Source organism: Rissa tridactyla, chromosome Z (genome assembly GCF_028500815.1).
Source record: "Rissa tridactyla isolate bRisTri1 chromosome Z, bRisTri1.patW.cur.20221130, whole genome shotgun sequence".
NCBI classification, from domain to species: domain Eukaryota; kingdom Metazoa; phylum Chordata; class Aves; order Charadriiformes; family Laridae; genus Rissa; species Rissa tridactyla.
Window position 1 is genome coordinate 45,262,687 of NC_071497.1, and position 22,863 is coordinate 45,285,549.

Sequence of the window (22,863 nt, forward strand, 5' to 3'; positions counted from 1 at the left end):
AAACACTTACCAATCATGCTGAGTTTTTGCCAAGAAACCTCTGCTGCACTGCACAGGAAGTTTCTTTCTCTACCCCTCATTAAAAAAGCTGCACTGGGGTTTTGAAATCAATTTTAAGGATGATGTGTTCTTGTTAGGATGATTTGGGCTTGGGAGGTGGTTCCAGATCTGAATAGCCTCCACTAAGAAAACTCAGACCTCAGCTTTCTCATGCTGAGGCAAACTGTGCTCTCCCCAAAGGTGGAGACATGGCAGGTATCAGTGCAGGTGGGACCTGACCATTTAAACCTGACCACCAGTTAACTTAATTAAAAAAATTACCAGCCTAGAAGTACCTGTAGGTGAAAGAAGAGGAGGACATGCCAAAAATCCCACTTTCCTTTTCCTGGCCACTGAAGTGCCATTAATATTGGGCACAGAGGGATTAAAGACTACAGAAAGGTTACAACTTCCCATTACACGCCATGGGCCTCCTCCGTAAGGATACAGTCTTCAGCTCAGGCGTCTGCCCCTCCAGTCCACTGACTTTACGCATCTCGTCCAAGAAAAATACATCTGTTGAACACGACTTTCACCGGTTTAGCTACATTTTGGACCTTCAGTGAATGCCCACCTAACACCACGACTTGGGTACTGTACTACAGCCAGACGCACAAGAAGGTGAGAAAGGGGGGTATCAAAACCAATTTCAGATTAAAGGGCTACTTTATTTAAAGAGCTAAATTACTCAAATATTAGAAAGGACAAAAGGGTATCTCTCTTTAACCACAGACAAAGTTTTAAAGGAACACAGTAATTAGCTAAGAATTTCCATTTAAAAACTCCTTAAGCTAATGACAAGACCCTGAGATGTGCAGCTCTACTGCACTGTAATGTATGTGGAAAATAGCTTTTAGGAGATTATTACCTGGAATATACTGGCTCCATAAGGTGTTCTCCAGGCATTAAGAAGATTATCTTTTCCAGTGCTTACAAACCACTTGCCTGCAACAGATTGTTTAAGTGTTATTGTTGCACTTTGTTTTCAAGGAATGCACCTCAAGAAACAGATTAATCATAAAAACAATGCACTCACACGTTAATGGAAAACATACACAAAGAACAGTCACATTTTCGTCTGACTGCACTGTGATGTTCAATCACAACATGAGCGGCTGACAGAAAAAAGTAGTCATATAGTATTTTTACAATAATTTTGATACTTAAATTTAACATTAATTTTTAACTACTCCTGTACTTTCACTTAAGGGTAATCTTGAAAGAATTTCTCAGGAGGGAAAACACTGGCACAGAAAGATTTGCTTACCACAGTGAGCAAATTTGAGTGACAAAACACAGCTCTCATGAAGATGCAGCTGATACTTGTCCGGCTTAGTAACATGCAGCACCTCGACGTTACTGTTCTCCATTCCTACTGCCAACCACTCACCAGTTGGACAATAGCCCAGTGAGAAGATCTGGAATTAGCACAGCACATGCTTCAATCAGTAAAGGAATGAGTCTGAGATATTCAAAACTGACTCTTGCTACACTGTTAACACCATGCAAAGACACATTTTGGTCTACTACAGTTTTAAAAACATGATAATCCAATTACTATAGTAATCAAGCTAAATTAGTTCATGTAAACAAAGCTCAATTAAAACTGTAATAGCAAAGCAATGAATCAAGCTATAAAAGTTAATGTCCTAGCTTATCTGACAGCATTTAAAAATATTTTTGTAAAATATTTTTGAACAAGAATCTACAGAAACAGGAACAGATTGCACACAGGAACGCTTTAATCTGGCAATTCTTTTATAAAAAGGATTCTCCACTACTCTTGCGGGAGAAGTACTAATCTGTCAAATAGTCATAATCCAGAAAGATGTTTAGCTGCCATGTCAAAAAAAAAAAAAAAAAGAAAGGTGTGAGACTAAGTGAAAAATTCTTTGGCATTCTCTTTGAGCCTGCTTTTTTTTCTTCTAAAAAAAAAAGCAAAAACCAGGAGTGCTTGTTTTAGAAAACCATGACAGATTTTTCTTAACATGCCAAAGTTTCTGACATCGAACCTGCGATGTGAAGTCATGTTGCTGTAGCTGTCTCCCTTCTCTGAGATCCCAGGACCTGACTGTGTTGTCCAGACCTCCTGTCCATAGTTTGGTGCCATCATTAGAAATGTCAATACAGCTCGCGCCATCCGTGTGGCCCTGAAATTGCCTGAAAATATTGAAGGAAGATACACACATTCTCACGTTGGAAAGTCAGTTCTGAGCATGTATACAAAATACTTTCTTTTTCTTCCAGTACCTGACACGCAGCCAACCATGTGAGTTTTGTGATGAATTGATGAAGCAATCAAGCCAGACAGCTAAGCACTAATTTACGAGCACACTTTACGAGTCAGATGCTCTGGGGATCTTTGCTGCTGACTGTGTGATACCCACTATTTGAGTGAAAACACCCCACTCCCCACAAAGGAATGTAGCATGATCGTCAGAATTCAGTTAGTTTAAGAAGAATCTGCAGGTCACCAACAAAGCTGGAAAAAAAAGAGCTGTCTAAATGGGAGCATCAGGGAGTAAATGCCTGCCCTTCCTTGCAGTACTGATATATTGCATATAATAACATACAGTACAGTGAACAGAGAAGCTCTGTGTGACTGGTTCCTAGCTTACTGTACATCAGTGTTGAGCAGCAACCCATACTCCTAAGATGCTAACTTTGCAATGCAGTAATTTACACACTTCTTTACCCAAGACGTATTTGGTGGAGCACCAATTCAAGAGACCGGAGTTGTGAGCACAGAGTATTGCATGGACACAAAGAAAACCATCTGTTCAAAGAACCTACGGCAGTGTCAACACCAACTGATCTTAGGAAATTATAGTTACGGGCTGCTCAACAGGCCCGGAATTACGAAGCTCTCAAAACCTATAAACAATTATATAGACTTTTGTCAAGGTATTACCACAGCTATTGCCCAGCAATGAAATACTGGAAGCAGCTACGCAGACGCCACAAAGAAAACAGCATACGTACACAGAAGAGTATATAAGGCTGTGTCTAATTAACTCTTCAGAACCCGATGATCCAGTTCTGTCGACCTACCTTACTAAAGTTTGGTTATGCAGATCCCACACTGCAATATTCCCATCGCTACAGCAGGAGAAGCAGACCTTGGAATCGGGGCTGATAGCTAGGGCATAGCAAGCCGGAGCAGAAGATGTCAGCTCTGCCTTGATGCGAGGAGTTGGAGCTGCCAGGTCCCAAATGGATAACGTGCTGGCTTCCCCGCCAACAATCAGGGTGCGGCCGTCAGGGAGCAATCTGCAGGAACGGATGTAGTTATCTCTGTTCTGTGGAGACAGAAGCCATCAAGAGATTACTCATGAGGAAAGGAAAACAGCATTAACATGAGAGCAGAAATCCATAAAAGTATTGTATTCCCTCCTGGTTTTAATGAGCCATTTATACTTATGACAATGATAAAGTGTATTAATGCCAGAAAATTACATGACATTAGGGAAGTACTTAAACTTGATCTACAAAATTCAGTAGTGAGAGATATTTAATCTTAATTAGCATCAGAACGCAAAGACCTGAACCCAGCCCAAAACAATTCAAGATAGCTGTATTCGACAGCTTGTGTAGAAAGTTACATTTTCATACTCTGTTTATTTCAGCACATTAACCTCTCGGCATGGGGGAGTACCAAATTCCCTGCACGCTCCCCGCCCCCCTGTTCCAGTGAGACTTGCTGCCACCATCTAAGAGATGTCAGAGGAAAACATTTGGGCAATTTTCTTCATTTGTGTAGCAACTTGTGTAGCAATTCATTATATGTCTACATGTGCTGCACAGTTCTCATTTTACTGCATCTGTAACAAGAAGCAACATCTTACCAAGAACTGGTAAATGACACGAGAAAAGCTGCTAACAATGGTTCATCTTGTTAGCGCATTCAAATCATTTGTGAATAACACTCAGGGATATTTTTAATTGTCACATTAAGACAGGGCAATGCATTCACACACATACACAGACACAAAATACATGACACAATCTTCAAATATTCTCTGAGAATACAGTGGCAAGACAGCAATTTTTAGCATGATAGGATATCAAGCTTTAAGATTGCCAACAAATGTCAAAGTTTATAAACAGTATTTGCTGTGCTGTCTTTGATCTCTCCCCCTACCAATACAATTTTAGGATATTAAAGATGTTTTGATTCATTGTGGGGAAAAACCCACAAGTATGACAAGGAACATACTTCAAACTCAGTTCTAAAAGAAACAACAAAATTACAAATGAAGTATCGAGCTTTGACACCAATGACAGCACTCAGATAGCCACTGTTTTTTGTACCTTAAAGGTATCATTTCAATCTTAACACAACCTGCTATCTTCTTCCACTGACGTATAAGGCTGTTCACTCACCAGGCAGTCCAGCTGAGAGACAGGGCTCTTGTTGCCAGGGTGGCTGATGTCCCAGACTTTGACGCACCCCTTCCCACCCGTGTACACGTGTCTCGTGGGGTTGCTGATGGTAACTGCACACACAACTTCCCCGTGGTTCAGAGTGTTGATCTGACGGGCATGGCGGGGGATTCCTGGACCGATAAGGGCATCAGGAGGGAAAGGAACCGGCTGCATCTGGCCATCTGCACTTACATGAAATGAGTATGCTCTGAGGGGAAAAAAAGATCCAGGTGTGATCTAAGTTTTTCTTCAAGCCTACGTAAGAAAAAGGAATTAAAGGTGTGTTTCCACTGTGGGCATTCAGATTGTGCACTCATCTCCTTTTGCAATCTTTCTAATCATGTGAAGAAGAAATCATTTGTTTGATTTCAATCATAAGAAATCTATAGCACAGCACTCAAAGCATAAACTTAGGTATACTCTTCTTTCAATGTGGAAAGTCAAATACCATCTAACAATCAAATGAGCTTTTACAACTCATGCAATGATGATTTCTGGCACGAGCAAGGACACATGACACTAATCTTAAACTTGGGGCACGGGGAGACCACTGCATGGAGAGAAGGGACGGAAGGTCGGGTCAGGTTCCCCTGGAAGACAGAAACAGTTGGCTGGCTGCTGCAGAGCGTGGCAGGTAGCTGACTGCCAGGGGACATTTGGTTGTTCCTTTCCCGACTGTAATGTGCAAACTTCAGCTGGACTGCTGCCATACTGCCCCGTCCGCACCGCGGGTCCCCCGCCCCTTGCGCGAAACTGCCCAGCACTGCACCTGAGGGTGCAGCGAAACCTCCACCGCCAAGGAGTTAAGCCCTCAAGGCACGGTTGCTGACACGTGACATGACATGACAGACCAGCAAAAATGCACTGGAATTTTCTTCCTTCTTTTGGGCTTGCTGTCTTTTTTCTTTTCTGTTTTTTTTTTTTCATTTCTTTTTTTATTCCCCCTCTTCCTTTTTTTTTTTTGTGTGTGTGGACCTGACACAACAAATACAAATCCCAATTTCTCTTGCCAGAATCAGGGCTCTCACTGAGAAAGAATGTGTTGTGTGACTGCCAGTTATGCCACTTGTGAATAACCTATCAACAGCTTCATCTCAAAATATTTCCCAGGGAGAACAGTTAGGTTGTGAAATTGTCTTGTTCTGAGATGCTACCTGACATATCACATCTATTACAAGAGCACACACTTTGTGTCCAAGTCCAGAAGAGGGTTCACCTACACAGACCAAGGTATGCTTAACAGAAGGCCTTAATTTCCTTAGACCTAAAAAAATCACCGTAGAACTGATGAAAATCCATTGTCACAGTGGTGGGATGAGAAGAGATCATTAAAAAAGTCATTTTATGAGAATACTTAGTAAGATCACTTCCTTAATTGTTGCTTCAAAGTCACTGAAGAAGGCAGTCTTCAGAATTCAGCTACTGAATTTGTTATTTAAGATTCACAGTGCATTAACACTAGAACAATAATTTTCAGTGGGACAAAATGCAACTGCATTTTCACCTTTCTGCCCTGTTCCCAGAGCTTTACAGGCTCTTCTCATCCTGAGCTCTGTTTCTTGTTCTGGCAGGTCTGAGTGACAGATCATATCATCATTCTCCATTTTTTGACATTAAACACGTTCAGGAAAGGGTAGGACACATTTCTGTGGTTGTCAGAAGCAGCAAACTGCCTATATAAGTAGAATCAGGGTTTGATTATCACCGCAGAAATCTGAAATATCTTTCTCATTATCTCCCTAATTCCTGTTTGCTGCAGTAGGGTACTGAAAAAAGCAGACAATGGTCACCTGAAATCTCTAACAAAACAAGTGGAACTTCATTGTCATCTTTTCTGATTTCCGTATGCAGTCACTCTCTGTAGAGCCATGATACTTTTATCAGCCAAAGTGATTTTTAGCATGCTTATGAAGTACACTGGGAACTTATTTAACAATTACAGAAATAAAGCTTAGATCTGGAGTGACCTGTGACTACATTATTCTCACTCCATTCATTACTCCATACCAGCACATGTACTTAAACTGTTGCTTTGTTGCTTGGTTTGGTTTTGTGATGGCTGACTGGTTGGGGTTTTTTTTCACTCTGAGAACTAACACCACATGTTGCTTATTTGAAGTACTCTAAATATCTTACAAATATCTGACACTATAAACACCTGGCGAGCACTTTTTTCTTCTTTTCACATTAACTACCTTTTCTACTTATACACTGTACAATCCTCAGCGTTTGGATATATCTCCAAAGTGAAATTAGAGGTATTAGGGGCCAGATCCCTGATGTGCCACACGCTGCCTGCTCCATTTCAACAGACACTCAACAGCGCGGGGAATTTACACAACTTTCGCTCTAAGGGAAAAGGAAGAGTAAACGAGAAAGCAACAGTCCTGAATGATAGCTGTGAAAAGTACCGCACTTAAGATGAAGAAAAATCAATGCAATCACGCTAAAACAACCACAGATTTCAAAGGTTTCAGGCCCTGCGGCAGACAAATGACAGTTACATTTAAATGTTTAAAACAGTCATCAATACATCAATAACACTCAAAAGCCTTGGAGATGCACCGGAATCGAACCAGTTTGATTTCAGTTTGCCTGATGTTTTATTCCCCCCATCTCTAACACAGGTGAGATGTGAGCAGGGAGGTCTCCACACCCCTAGTATTGCCATTTCTCACACCACAGCAAGCAAAGCCTGGTAAAGCCAGTCATGCTTCCTTCCGGGCGACTGACTCCACCAGGGATGAGTTTGAACCCAGCAAACATTTGAACATCATGACAAGACGTCTTCAAGTGCTCATTGCAGGTGCAGGATGAAGATCTGCGCCCCACAAATTTTTTTAATGCAAGCAGCTGGTCCAGAAGCTGCTGCACACCAATTTCCCTACTCACCTTACGCAGCCACCGAACTGGGCAGCGCAACCAGTAGAAAAGTCAACCTGAGGTGCTAACTAGCGTGTAACATCTGAGAGACCTGGCCATGGTTTACGATTTGTGTGACACATATGGACAAGAGGAGTGACAGGCACTAGGACTGATTGCTCGTCACCACGATATGTTATGAATCCTGCATCTCGACAAGCTCACTGGCAGGTAGGTGTCCACATTTACTCACAGGCATGCAAGTTTGTGACCACCCCCCAGTCAATCCTCCACAAACACTTTCATACGTACAAGACCGAGAGAAGGAATGGCACGAACATCCCCTGCCCTTCAAACTCTCCAATATTAGCTGGTCACAGTTTCCCACAAGTGTCACGCAAGAAGTGGTCATGGAGGACCCTTCCATAAAATCTGGATCAATATGGTTTGCATCACTGTTTTATTTTTTCCCCTCTCTAACTCAAGAGGGATGTGAGCAAAGAGTTCTTCTTAGGTGTGTAATTCTTTTTCCAAGGCTCACAACAAACGAAGTCTGGTAGAGCAGGTCACCTTTTACAGTCAGTTCCATCAAGGATGAATTTGAATGTTATGATGCAATAATTCTTTCCAGTATTTTCAATCAAACAAAACATTTCAGTGTTCCTTTCTCTGCACACTGCTTGCTGTTTATAGCAGCTGATAAGTTTGCAAGTAATTGCAAGGCTTTTGTGAACAAATAAATCATTTTTGAAAACTGAGGAGCACAGTATAGTAGAGATGGAAAGCCAAGATCCCGTTCCACTTTGCCTTTCCATATAAGAGCAACCAGTCAGATTCAGCAAGTAACACCTTGAAGTTCAGCTTCTTTTTCCATTTATTTCTGTCTCCTTTACTCTATATCAACCAGTCCTTGTCGGCTGCTATTAGTCTTCAAAATAAATTTGCAAATGCAACTTTAAGATTAAACAGTGTTTCTCCTGCCCTTCCCAAATAGTTGTATTTATTTCTATTCACACAATCGTTTTCAGTAACTAAGGGGAACTCCAACCAGCAAGGAAACACAACTTCAACAGATGACTGACTTTTAAAGTTGAATATTTGCTACTCACGGTTTTCCTCCTGGGATGCCTGTGAGATTGGGAGGGATGCCTGGGACTCGCATGTGATGATGTGGATCAAAACCAACCTATAGTTTTTCCCCAAGCAAAACAAAAAGGTGTATTAAAGATGGAGTTAGGCAAAGGAAGACTGTTTAATTCGTGTTTTCCAATAGCATACCCCCCATATTACAAAGAGACTGAGCTACATTTAACCCTGCAGGTCTTACATCTGATAGACACTGCTCTCAACACTGAACGCACTAGCGGCAAACACTTACCACCGGAGATCTCCCATAAGCCGCCGCTGCTGCTGCTGCTGCAGCTGCTGCACTCATTTGAGGGGAAATATTGTGCAGACCGGCGTAGGCAGCTCCAGGGCTGGTCAACTCCCCATTCATACCAGCATGTGGCACAATCCCAAACGGAGTAGGATAAGGACACGGTACTGCCATAGGTGTCCTTAAACCTGAAGCTATTGAGGGGAAAAAAAGAGCGAAGTCACACAGCCAGCCCAGACCCATCAGGTGAAATATGATTCTGGCGAACAGTAAAATATATCTCTCTCCACACTGTATTAGAGTGCTGAAGAACCAGCTCAGCATACAGTTTAATAGGCTGTAATATACTGCCTCATCACTGTAGATTTAAAGATAGCCTGGCTAGGGACAAATGGCCACGGTTTCACACCATTGACGTATACAGACACTAACCTAGTGGGTCCACACCTGGGGGTTTGCCAGGCACTGGCCTCAGTCCGGGAGTGGAGTTGCTGCCTGGAGTTGGGGCATCAGTCCGTGGAGTTGGGGTATTTGATTTAGACACAGGAGTGGTAGATTTCTCATTCTAATCACCAAAAAGGAAAAAAGGAAGACAGTTTGTTAGTTATTTTATTTTAGGTAGTGGTTGGAAAGAGCGCCAACGACAACCAGAGTGTGTGTGATTAGTGATATTTAGCTGTCGGGTTTTGGTTTCAACGGTCCCTGGCAATGAAGAGAAGCTGCAGAGACACTGAAAAAGACACAATGGCTTGGGGAATTAACTACAGCCTTCACAGCTTTCCTCATTGGGGGCATCCGTATGATTCAGAATGAGGTCAATGACTGAAAATCATTGCCTTCTGACAATTACATTGGCAGCATATGTGAAATCTGTTGGTAGTCTCACTCAGCTCATGGTGGACCCGCTCCAATTGCTTTTATGAGTTTCTGTGAGAGGCCACTGCTGGGTGGACACCAGGAGAAGAAAAAACCCCCACAACTGACCAACAACTCATGCCCAACGTGGTGCTGGAAACACAGGGTGGAAACAGTGATGGGTATAAAGTCAGGAACTGTACAGTGCCACTGTTGTGACAAGCTTGTTCATCTGGCAAACCACATCACCTTTCCTGAGCATGACATTTCACTTTAAGCTTTCTTTTTTTTTTTCATTTCTTTAAATAATCGTGTACCCTGACTTGTGAAGAACTGAAAGGGGAGTTACTGTGCAGGTCAGGAAGGTGATTAACTGTGGTCACAAAGAGGAAAGGAAAGAACACCCCTGGACTTGCAGGCAGCTCTTTTTCTTTTTGCATTGTGATTTGTGATGCAAGTCAAGGAAGGCTCTTGTAAATGACAGATTACTTTTTAGATAGAAAATAAAAATTATTGTTGTTGTATATGGCCTGGTAATTCAAACAAAGCTAACAACCAAATCACATCCAAGCCGGGAACTGAATTTGCTATAAACCACAGCACAGGAAAACAGCTCAAGGAGCCCCTGTGTACTTTTATTTATTCTCAGAATGACAGTTTTTCATATGGGGGAGGAGAAAAACATCTCTCGGCACAGCACATCTATCACCTACCCACACCACCGGTGAAAATAACCTCTTCCTATCCCAAAAAAAAGGCTGTGGACTTTCTCCTTACTATTTTATTAAACTCCCTTGAAGAGATAAATTAAACGAATTTTAAATTGATGCTTCATAGGTCTTTACTGATAGCTGTGGAAACACAAATTGTGTCCAGACAGAAAGCCAGTAAGTACTTGCTTCAGCATAAGATCATGGGTCAAGTGCATTTTGAAACACTTACAAGGCTAAGTTCTTTGGATTTGGAGGAAGGAGTACTGCTGGAGGACGCAATAGACGCCGGACTAATCGGTGCATCTTTCTTCAGCAGTCGAGTCTTGTCCAAGCCATTCTCCCGTGGAGAGTGTGCTGGGCTCCCCCGGGGAGAGGAAGGATCCTAAATATCAGCAACGTGGATTAGTATAAAAACTCCATACTAGCCACTAGTGGTTGTCTTGACTAATTCTCACTTATGAATGAAGATCTGTCATAAAAAGTGACATCTTACTTCAGTTCTTAATTGATTTAGCTGATAAAACTGTAAAATTGAGATGGACAACGAAAGATAAAGTTTTTTTTCCCCAAAAAAGGAAAGCCTTAAAATTTGATGCCATTAACCATGAAAAATAATGTTAAAAATCCATGGATATTGAAATAAGCAATTAAATCTCATTTGTCAGGTGACAGATTGAAAAGGTTTGAGGCACTTGGCTGACCTGATAAAGTTCACAAATGAAGTCATGGCCAGAGTGAACCAGAAAACAGATACCATTACAAGCTGCACCCTATCTGCTGTGCTGGGCTGGCTTCAAATATTTCAAGCAGACTTTTGGTTCATACAAGAAACAAAAACGTCCTTTGTAGAAGTAAGTGTTACAGATCTGATTTGCATTCTAAAGAAAGATGACCTGACTGGATTCCCTCAGGCATCTCAAGCTCCTTTATGGAGGCAAAGGCTGTAATCTTATTCATATACCCAATATGCACAGAAACCACTGAAGACACCCCCCACGCACACACTGTAAGGTAGAAAAAACACCACTGTGTATACCTCATTAGAAACATCAACTACCAAGTTGTCATCGCTCTTTTCGCCATCGCTGTCCTGCAATGACAAGTCACAATGTGTTAGAAACTTTCATTTAATATCCCCATGTCTCTTAAATACTAAGAAACAATAAAGCAATGAAATGCAAGGCTGCTCACAACTATGCAAAACAGCATGAACTTTTACCAACCTTTATGTTGTAAGACAATTATAATATTTAAGTCACCTATAGGGCTTCCGCTTAACAGGCTGTCACAGCTGTAGCATTCTTCCAAGTTTTCACATTGGTGAACAAGGACACAGGATGAAAATCCTCATCCAAAGTTGCACTGCACTGAGAAGCGGAGCCAAGCTAGAGTCCAGATCCAGCAAGTCCCAGCCTACCTAACGCTCAGTCCTCCTGTCACACACCTTCCAGGTGCTCTGTACTTATATTGTTAAAAACCCTATCAATCCTACACTCTGAAACCTTCCACCCAGCACAGACATTAGAGGCAGGCAGTACAAACCTGTTAAAAATGTGATCCTCAATTTTAAAATTAGTTATGCAGCAGGAATCAGGTGAAATTACAGAGGAACACTTAAGTTCAGCAATGCACAAAGTAGTCAATATACTCACGTAACGAGCTGCTATCTCCTTCTCTTCTGTTTTCTGTTTTTTACTCTCTGAGGAATAATCTGTTGAATTTCTGTGCTTTTCTGCTGTTCTGAAACTGGCTGAGGGAGATACCGAAGAGCTCTGCAGTCAGAAAAGAGATGAAGAAAACATCATCAGATGCTCATTCGGAACAGTGGTTCATTTGTCACTATCCCTCAATACAACTTAACCCAACAATACGATTTGGAGTTGTTCTTACAGATAGCACTTTGGGTTTTAATCGGCGATAGCTACTCAGCAAGTGTCTTGTATTAAAATTGCGCAATGCATTGCAAGACACAGATAAAGGCGATCAGCCGACGGATCATAGCTGCTACTGCAGTGTCAACGGGAGGAATGTAGAGCTACTTTGGACCATTTTGTGAATACATTTTGTGCACTGGCCTGGTTTTGGCTTGCTTCCTTTACAAATATACAGGGTTAAATCAATACTCCCAGAAGAGCGCGTGTGTGTGTGTGTTTGCCTGTGTAAACCAAGAGGAACAAGGTGGCTCAAGGTAAGTCACACTTCAGGCAAAGGTTTGAATGAAGATTTCTAGCAAATAAAGAAGCAAGCTTCCGAACAGTCTTGAAACAGGAAGGAACAGGGGAAAATACCTCAACTCATTTTATTTTGGCGCCTTTTACAACTACAGGCTGTGCCTGCAGTAGATGGAAACACAACACAGTGCCATTCTGCAGCCCTCGCTAATGATCATTAAAGAGCACACGTACAGGACAGGAGAGACAAGAAGGTAGTATGTACTTTATACACTGTCATCCAACAATTCTGCTCTACTCCTTTAAACAAGGCACGCAACATTTATCAACTCCTACCATATTTCCAAAGCTTGATGGAGCCTGTATCTTGGTACACAAAAAAGGAAGTAATGAAAGATGCAAAGTTCCCTCTGGGATTGATTTTAGCAGCAGCAGCAGCTTTTGGCCCTAATTCAAGAAAGCATTTAAACATGCGCTAAACTTTATCTCACACTGAAGTCAATGGCTGAACGTACATAAGTAAGGATGTGTTCAGGCATTTTGCAGAATTGGAGCTGACAGGAATGAAGATTAAAGTAATTCTCAGTTGAAACCCTGCTGACTGTTTCCATCTCTCTGTCCTCCTTATATAAAGGGGTGGGAGGAACAACAACCAAAGAAGCCCTTACTGCTGGATTTTAGATCCTCCCATTCATCCAGAAACACTAGTTTTGGGGTTTCTTGCTCCACGCATTATGGACAGCTGTTGTTCTGCTTAAAACCGTACAACACAGCGATTTGGTTTTGGGGTTTTCAGCGCACACCTCCCCAGGTTTACTTTACAGCCGCTACCAGGAACACAAACCAAGAAATTAACATGTACATTGTGCAACTTCTGTTCAATTGCTATTACCGAATTTCTTCTATTCCTTAACTTATTACACAACAAACTTCTGGTAAGGATTAAGAACACTTAACCACAGAAGTTGTCGCTGTGGTTGTTGCCCAAGTCACATGAGACATCATTTCTCCCTGCTGGGACATCAGGTCCTCCTCTCCACTTCTCTAAAATTTCCAGGTTTTGACAACAGCAGCTCAGATTAATGAGTGGTGGAATTTGTAAAAACCTTCCATCTTTTTGACTGGTAATTGTTAATTACCCTCTAAGTACACTGAGTGGAAATAAAAACTTTAGGACAAAGTTAGTGCTGAACACAGCCTGTGTCTCTTCCATTTGCCTGCCTGCCTTCCTCTCTCTCCCTGACAGTATAAAACAGGTAGACAAGGATTTCCCATCCTGAGCAAACACACGTTAAAATACGTTCACTGATTTAGCTTTAAAGCAGATCGTTAATCAACTATTATAGTAAATGACACAAACTAACAATGTTATTTTTTGCTTTGATAAGACAACACATGTTAAGACATTGGAGACAGTAGGGGCAGTAGGCAGAGAAGCCCTTAAAATAACGGCCAAGTAGAAATGCAACATTAAACGAACTGATGGCTTGAAAAATGTATTTGTTTACTGCAATGATATAGCATAGTCTTTTGCAAAAGATTTTAATAGTAAGCTCCTATTACATTTATATTCATTTACAATTTGGGAGGCAGTAGCTTGTAATGTGAATTCAATTCATTATTTCTCAGCTTCACCCTATAGAAAGCAATTTGCTTTAAAACGAAGAAAAATAATCACCAGTAAACTACAAATTAGAGTGGTGTCTAAAGAATTAAAGTAAACTACTGCACTTATTTAAATAGAAATATTTATTTTCATAAATTTGAAACCATATAGTTTCATTTTTCAAAATCTAGTTAGCTATGTGCTATAGATACCATTTTAATCTTTGATTTCACTGCTTAATAAAGTAATAAATTAAAGCTCCCTACTAGAATGAAAAAGAAGATAATTATCACTAGCACATAAAGGATGAGTACCACATTGGGCGTTCGAAGATGGATCAGACCTAATACCAAGATGAAAAGATCTTGCTGCAGTATCGCACCCTACATTAGCAGAAAGACGGTGACAACTCACCTACTGACAGCAGGCAGAATCTCATTTCCCAGTCTGAAATTTGGCCAGCCTACTAAGACTAACATTTTGCCTCAAGAGTCTATTGCTACAGAACAAATCTAAACGTTCTCAGTTTTACCTGTCCTACCCCTTTCCTTTCAGTACCCCTTTCAGTACCCTTTCCTTTCGGTACCAGCTTCTTTTCCCTTCAACATGCAATGCACCTGCCACATAAAGATCTCTGACTTCATGGGATCTCTGGTATTGGTGCTGACAGATCTAAATTTATCTCTTACACTAAGTAATAAAGATATGTCATGTTCATAGCCAATGAGCTATGCTCTAGATCTTCACATGCTTACTATTTTCTGTGTGCACGGGACAACATTATTACCCATACTGACTTCTCGCTATTGTTTGCAATAGCTTTTCAGCCTGTAAACACTTGTAAGGATCCATCTTCAGTGAGAGACACCGGGGATGTGACAACGTCCTCACGGTTTCCACTGACATCAGAATGTCTACGTGTAATTCCGTACCCACCCACACCTTGGTTCCTGAGTGTGCAAGCCTACATAGTCCAAGAGAGGTCCTTATATTTGCAGACTGTGCAAGAAAACCTCCATCAAAGCACACTGTTTTGCTGACAGACTCTGCCCTGTTCCTTGATTAAAACATCGGTGCTCTCCTAACAGCTGCCTTTAAGAAGCTGGAATAGGATAGCTACTTAGAGAAATTAAGTGATTCAGCATTATGACTTGGCAGGCTGTAACTTAATGGGCAAGAGTCCTCATTTTAGTAACTATTAAAATTTATAGAGAAATAAAGTCTTTTCACACTGCTGTTTTCTTCAATAAAATGCGTTAATCTACTAGAGAGTAGCATTTTCCTACCAACCAACACTGAGTTTGCTCACATAAAATAATTAGATCAGACACAGAAAAAAATACTCTTCCGTGAAAGTAGGTTACATTTAGTTCCTGTTTTAGCAAAACGTACCACCTTTTCATATTCTGCTTAGGTAGAACATTTTTATGCATGTTCAATACACCACAAAACGCTGACAAAAACCAACCGAACATCAACATTTATAGAAAGGCGGAGCACTTTGCCTTGTTCACATAATTTGCTTAAGAAGAGGGGACGGTGTGTGTCTAGTGCTGGACCCACACTACCTTTTGCGCCAGGGTGTGAAGCATGGTATGCCATGCTTCAGTCTCTGCTTTGGACAGTGCTGAGCACAGCGCGAACACACAGTGAAAAGATCTCCCACGGCAAGGACCCCGGCTGTTTTCTCTCCAACACTGGCAGTGTCCTGCTTCTGGTGGAGCACCAGTGCCACACAGGCACAAACGAAACGAATGTAAAGAGGGCCACACAAGCCTCTCAGGCAACTGTAAAACTCTCACCAGTAACAGGGCAAACACCAGCGTGCTCGCTCTCTATTTGGAATCATTAATACTTCAGATTGCTAGGAAAAGAAGACAAGAAAAATTCACCATTTTACCCCAAACTTCCACTGTAAGTTACTTGCGTTAATATAGATGACTCACGCTGTAACATGGCAGAAAAGAAATCAATATGGTCAGATTGCACAGCCATCCAACTGCTCTCAAATCCTGCAAGCCCTAACTCCCCATATGCTAGCTCCTGCAGATGAAGACCTGGCCTGAGCAGACTAAGTGATAATTAAATGAAATCAGTGTTAAAAGTAATGACTACAGATGACAGGATGAAAAGCCCTCCCACATGATAAAGCTGGTAACTCTTTAAAGCTTTCACGAATATGACCATTCCCCAGCGTACCCTTACTACCATGCCAAAATGATGTATTTGGAGTGTAATAATTAAAACAATAATTCCCAACAAAGTGGGAATTACGAGATAATTGACCATCCTGAAGTACTAAGCAAACTGCAGTAAAAGCCAAGGATGCTCAACGCTAAGGTCAATTACGGTATAATTATCTGAATGACATTATTGCTGTTATAAAGTCTGCTGAAAGTATAAAAGAAACTATAAAAAAGGATACAATATGCATTGCAGGGAAACGACCAGGCAGTAATGCTGCTTGGTTGGCTGGTGCCAATGTTATAGATGGATGTACCAGCACTGGAGGCTGGACTCAGGCACTGCTCCAGCCTTAGGCTCGGAGCATTGAGCTCTCTCAGACAAAGCCATGTGCTTAAGCCAGAAACACAAAAAGAAAGAAAAAAATGAGTGCTGCGACTTCTGGCATGCCAGGGATGAAACGGAGACCGCTCTGGTGAGTAATGAGTGGTACGATGTGGGAGAGATGTGGGTGTCCCACCAGACAGGACAGGGTGTTAGAAACATCTGGGTGAGAGGAAGGGGCAGCCCAGTGCAGCCCACCGAGACCATGCGCCCAGGGAGGAAAACGGTAACCAAGACCTCCCACACACGAAAGCTTCTGCATAGCTCTAACTATAAAAAATGCCCATCCGTCTAAAAAAGTGCATTCATTTACATACACCCCTAGGCACAGGTACATTACTTCTCTTAAACTGAGGGAGATGGTGTGAAATGCTGTGGGCTGCTCTGTAGACACCATATGGAGTGTTTGTACAGTGGCTGTGCTCCTGAGGTCACCCACACCTACACTGCTACTATGCCTTTTTTTGCTGTTGCTATTATTACTATTACTGCATTACTATTAAACTGAAAGAGGAGAGATTTAGATTAGATATTAGAAAGGAATTCTTTACTGTGAGGGTGGTGAGGCACTGGAACCGGTTTCCCAGGGGAGTTGTGGATGCCCCATCCCTGGAAGTGTTCAAGGCCAGGCTGGATGGGGCTTGGAGCAGCCTGGTCCAGTGGGAGGTGTCCCTGCCCAGGGCAGGGGGTTGGAACTAGGTGATCTTTAAGGTCCCTTCCAATGCAAACCATTCTGTGATTCTATGATTACTGCTATTACTACATCTCAGTATCCACTCCAGCCTCACGGGTTTTACGTTCTTTGCTTTAATTTTCCAACATCCCCCCTTTGCTGTCCTTATTTAGGCAAGCATGTTTTCCTTCCCATGCCTTTCCCTTTTAGGTTGTGATCAGGCAGACACGGTCAGGTAGTACAGCCCAGAGCACATCTCTTCTGAAATAGCTCACCAGAGGAGGGGAGGCTGGTAGACAAGTAACTTTCCCACATATATCACCAGTCACAGTGAACTTCTTTTAATATTTTCAGCTCTCCCTTTTCCAACTTGTTTCTCTGTTTACCCAAGCTGAAACCCAACTTCCACTCACCCATACCATGATCAAATTTATTTATTTTTTTTGGTCTCATTCACTGCCTTTTCCCTGTAGTTGCATTTTCAGATACCAAACTCTCAGCAATTGTTAGTGAAAAATGCTACTAACTAGCGAGGAAAGATACAGAACAAAGCTGTTTTTAATATCACATGACCCTGTCTGAGCTAACTGCATTGAGTTTAGTAATCAAGCGTGTGATAATTATTTTTAATACAAACTATGATTAAAATGCAAACTTTGAAGTTTTATATAGCATTTTTACCCACTAATTAACTTCACTAATTGCAAAACTAATGAAGTTAATTAGTGGATAAGAGCGTCATAAAAAACATCAAAGTCTAGATGTGCAATGCTGCTGCAAGAGCAAGAAGATGGCCACAAGGAAGTCCAGAATAAACAGAATGTGTGGGGTCAGCAGTTAGGCTTCAGAACATAAATGTTCTCAAAAGTTTTACGTGCACAGAGCATAGATATGTATGTACACTATGTATATGTGTGCACGCCTAATTTCTTTAAAAATATCCATTTAACTGTTTACACTGTTGATCTGCTAGCCCTGGCGGTACCACTGTGATATTTAATCTAAGCTAATTAAAAGCATCAAAGTCTAGATGTTACGAAATGGGTGATAAAACGCACAATAAACCACTCTGGTTGTACACGCTAATTCCAGTCATGTATTTCAACATACACTTAACAATTTGCTGGAAAAGCTAAGCGGGCCACACAGCAGAAGTTGGAGATACCTAGCAATTTTGGCATATAATCCTATCAGCATGTGCTGCTGTTTCTCCGGCCCCTCCTGGTGTACAGGTGCATGCTGGTGGCAAGAAAAGCAGTTGTTTAAAGCAATGGTGAGGGCTGCTGGCTAGCCTTTCACAGATGGATTTTTGCAATAAATCCTTTAAAATACAGCTTCTCCAGTAATCACTGGCTGAAGGACATAACACACATAAGGCCTAATCACTACTGACACTGCGAGGGTCAAAGGATGGAGAGAAGAACCGATGCAGCTTAAGTACAAGCAGCGAAGCAGTAGAGGAACACAGCTGTGAGGCAAAAAGGAAAGACAGGTTTAGGTTAAAGTATATCTTAGCACAGGCACATGAAGGTAGTGAAATCAAGGAGTGTGGCTAGAATAACAAGCACCCTTTGGTAAGCAAGACAGTTTGAACAAAGGACCTGGTTTCAGCAGGGAACAAAAGAAAAAGAAACAGATGGGCAGGAAAAGGAGTTAAACACTTCTGATAGGTTTACAGAAGCTTCAAAGTTCACAGATTACATTTACCATCAAGCCTGCTCTCGTCCACATCTGCCAACTCGTAAATATTGAATTTAATTGATGGTAACACAACCCAGGCATTGTCAAACATCCTCCCCTTTAATCCACAGAGCAATTCACCTGATCCATTCTCCATTCACCACCTGCACTTCAATCTCCTCCCCTTTGAACAGACCCCAAACTAAGACCACATGCTTCAGCACACAGCAGAGTAGGTAATTTGGACACAGTGAAAAGATTTGCAAGAAGGTGTTAAGGCACAAATTGCAACTGGTATAGGCACTACGGTGGGTGAGCCCCAGGGCATATGAGGGCTGCAAAGGAATTCCGTCCCTAACGATCCCAGAAAAGATTAAGCGCTCCTGGATAACAATGGTGCAAGTCTGGAAATGCTTCCAGACAGGGAAAACCATGCTACTACAAGTTTAGAAAATGCCCAAATTCGTGACAAACCTGCCTGTTGGTCATTACAGCACACAAATCCCTAAATGTTACTTTACCCAAAATCAGACACGCTGAAACGGAGGGGTCAAAGGCCACCGAGTTACAGAGATTCAGAAGAACTGAGGGTAAATATAATCATCTTCGGAAATCTGAGGAACAGAGCAGTGCCAAGGAAACGTGGAACGACAGCTCTCCTCAAATATTTATTTGGGGTTCCAATTACTGATCTTTCATGCTATTTCCTTTAGTGGAGACCTGAAACAGTTTGAGCAGCTCTATTTTGCTTTAGCAAAATAGAAATAGAAACAGAGAGGAGAGTATTGCGAGTTAACTACGGAGAAAGAGCGAGGGAGAGCACGCAATCACAGGGCAAGAGAAAAAGCTCAACCAGCCGGAGCATTCAATGCAGCAATTTAATTGCGGGCTCACCACCATGAAAGGGAGAGAGCAGCATAACCACCAGCCTGCATTACGGACTTTGATTCAGCAGCGTGCCACGACGCCAGGGAAAGCAGCAGCAGCGCTCCCTGAGCGTTCTTCAAAAGCTGATGCCGGACGTGCACAGAAAATTCCCAACATCCAATGTATCTCCAGAATATTAACATTAATTACATTTTCACAGCAACTGAATTTAAACAGAACACACAAGGTAATTCAGTTAGTTTTTAGAAACGTAAGAAAACACTAAAGAGGGAATGTTTTATGATAGCCATTAAAGGCCTATGTCAGTATGCTTTACACTTTGTTAAAAAATATCTGCAAGAATCACGAAATCCCTGTGAAGAATAGCCAGCTTTTGCCTAGAGCCCTCTTTTCAGACCGAGCACCACAGTAAAACTGTTATCCTTTCACTTTGCACAGTGATTAAAATGGACTGTACGGCACTGAGCCAAGCTGAACGCAAACACTTTCCTGCAGCGGCTCAAGCCACAGGGGTTATAAAAATCTCATCAGCGCCGGCAACAGAGGTTAGGAGGTAAAAACCCACGCCCCTGAGATTTTCCATGTTAAAGTAGTAATGATAAGGCTTTAAGCGTTGCGTTCTCCGTGGACAGCTAAGTGGATTCCGTTTTCATGTGACAGGTCCTAACAACTTTCTCCTGGGATTTACCTTCCCTATCTAATTCTTCATTTTGACCAGAAGGATATAACCTGGCACTAATTAGCCTTTTCTTTAGTTGCGTTAAAACCACAGAGACCATGTCTGAAGACAGTCCCACGAGACACTCCACTTAGCTGCTTTCAATCAGGTACTGTGTCCCAGTACCCCACATTTTTAGTTTAGGTTACATGTAATGCAGGCTATATTGATGGCAAAGGCATCAGTTTTGAGTTTACGCATTTCTGTTCCCTTCCAATATATCCATATGCATCAACCCTTCAGGGAAAAACCCTTTCATTTGCTTTCCTTCTGCCTGTTTTTTCTCTAAAGGATTTTATAGTTGTTTTGCTGCAGAGATGACCTAGGAGACGATAAGAAAACAAAGCAAATTATTGTTTTAACTGAATACTTCACAGATAGAGATGATGATCTCTTTCCACACTTTCTTACTTGTTCCCTCCCTTCCCCCCATTTTTAATCCTATTTGTTCCTGACTTGATCAGTAGAAAAGTGATGGCAAAAGAGGTAGCCTTCAAGAGGCTACCATGATTACAAAAAGCAACCTAAAATTCAATAGAAACATTCACTCCACATCCCGATTGCTTCAATCAGCAGAAACATGCTCACAGGTTTTTCCCAGGTATTAACTAAGAGACTGGCAATTCACTCATCTCTTCTCCTGTCAGATCTTGTGTGGCTTCTGAAAACTCAATATATTTTACGCTTTTCCGTACCCTCCGTGATTTAGGAAGGCAGAGCCACTGCTAAGCACCCGTGTGAAAACAGATTATCCAACCAGTCTCTTAATTGGACAGGTGGATAAAACATGACCAGGTGCTACTAAATATCTGCAAATTGCAGTTCACGCTGATTTTGAAGAAAAACATTCTCTCAACCATCTATAAAAATATCTTCCAGAACAAAATCTTTGAGCACTACTGTTCGCCTCTCTGCCCAAATAACATTCAAGCCCATTATATCTGCCTCACTTCATCTACACTCAGTTACTTGTGTTCCCAAGACCCTTGTTCAGGAAATTATCCCATTTCCTATTCAGGAAAGCACTCGAGCAGATGCCAGATTTGAGGCACACGCTTTGATCTCAGGAAAGTCACCAGGCAGATAAAGAAATCAGAGGAATGTACATATGTGCTGAACTTTAGATGCCTACTGCACGCTACCCTGAATCTGGACATCAGCCTGCTGCAAAAATAATTGTCCCCAGTCTCATTCTTCAAATCAAGGACTCCAGTAAGCGGAATGGATGGAGGAGTGGTGGGAACACAGATCCTGCAGTCAGTCTTAAAGCAGTTACATCGGTATATAATAGCACATTATATCTCCAATAGCTACTTTGAAGACTGACAAAAATAAAACACACAGTCCTTGCTGCCAGATTTTTAGATGCATTACAACTCCTGAACATCCTAGAGCTTTGCCAAGAGAAGCAGCAGTAGCTTTTACTTTTCTGGGCCTTTCATTATTTATATTAGACAGGTCATGCTGTTAATTTTTTAAACGTTAAAAGCACAATCAAATACTAACTTCAGGCTGGCTGGAAATGTTTCGATGTCAACAATGAGCTGCCAATACATTTTTAATTCAGGCTAGAGGAGAAGAAAAGCAAAAATCTCCCTCTTGTACTCCCCCTACACCCTGCCAAGTAGTTAAGTGTGATAACTGGCATGCACACACATGACCTTCTGTTCTATTCAAATGAGTTATCTTAGATAATTTGTGAAGACTGTTCTCGCTCATTTAAGTACTTCATAATACGATCCATCTTTCCCTTTGCTTTTGTTAAGGGAAGACTACAGTAATCCCCTAAAACAGCATTCTGGCAAACGCTCCTAAATTATGTAATTCACTAGGTTCAACTCTACTGTTACAATCATTTTCAAGGAAGACGGGTATAATACATTATCATTACAGCTATACAATCCTGAGTTGAATTTTCCTTGGCTGAATTCCTAACTCTTTAATGCTGAAATTGATCTGTTTTAAAAACATCATGTGAAAGGTTTTTTAAATACCATACATGCTCAAGCTCTTTATTTTAAATGGTTTAGAAATGAGCTGGTAGAAACAGGAGACCAAAAAAAAAAAAAAAAAAAAAGTCAGTCGTATGTTCTCTAATCTAGCATTAAGTACATTTTAAAGAACAACAGGCATGTTTCCAAACAAACTATTGCAGTGTACAAATTACCCAGCAGGGATGGAGATAACAATACCTATGGTGTGGGTTTAGATCTGAGAAGAAGTTGACATTTCATCAAGGTTGTCTAGGAAACCATTTTTAAAATTTATTTATAAAACAAAATGAAAG

At 41.5% G+C, this 22,863-nt stretch overlaps 1 protein-coding gene across 4 annotated transcripts in view; it reads right to left on the reverse strand.

Annotated features, from left to right (window-relative positions):
- LOC128902316 (transducin-like enhancer protein 4) overlaps positions 1–22,863 on the reverse strand; it is a 99,169-nt gene that overhangs the window by 2,482 nt on the left and 73,824 nt on the right. For 3 of the 4 annotated variants that reach the window (XM_054185084.1, XM_054185082.1, XM_054185086.1), the window contains 11 exons: positions 11,925–12,044; positions 11,309–11,362; positions 10,502–10,654; positions 9,137–9,269; positions 8,705–8,898; positions 8,436–8,512; positions 4,423–4,672; positions 3,091–3,338; positions 2,052–2,199; positions 1,307–1,457; positions 908–984 (listed from right to left, as the gene is read on the reverse strand). In XM_054185084.1, the coding sequence (XP_054041059.1) occupies positions 908–984; positions 1,307–1,457; positions 2,052–2,199; positions 3,091–3,338; positions 4,423–4,672; positions 8,436–8,512; positions 8,705–8,898; positions 9,137–9,269; positions 10,502–10,654; positions 11,309–11,362; positions 11,925–12,044 (1,605 nt within the window). The remainder of the gene's footprint in view (positions 1–907; positions 985–1,306; positions 1,458–2,051; positions 2,200–3,090; positions 3,339–4,422; positions 4,673–8,435; positions 8,513–8,704; positions 8,899–9,136; positions 9,270–10,501; positions 10,655–11,308; positions 11,363–11,924; positions 12,045–22,863) is intronic. The other variant, XM_054185085.1, reaches the window with a different exon arrangement.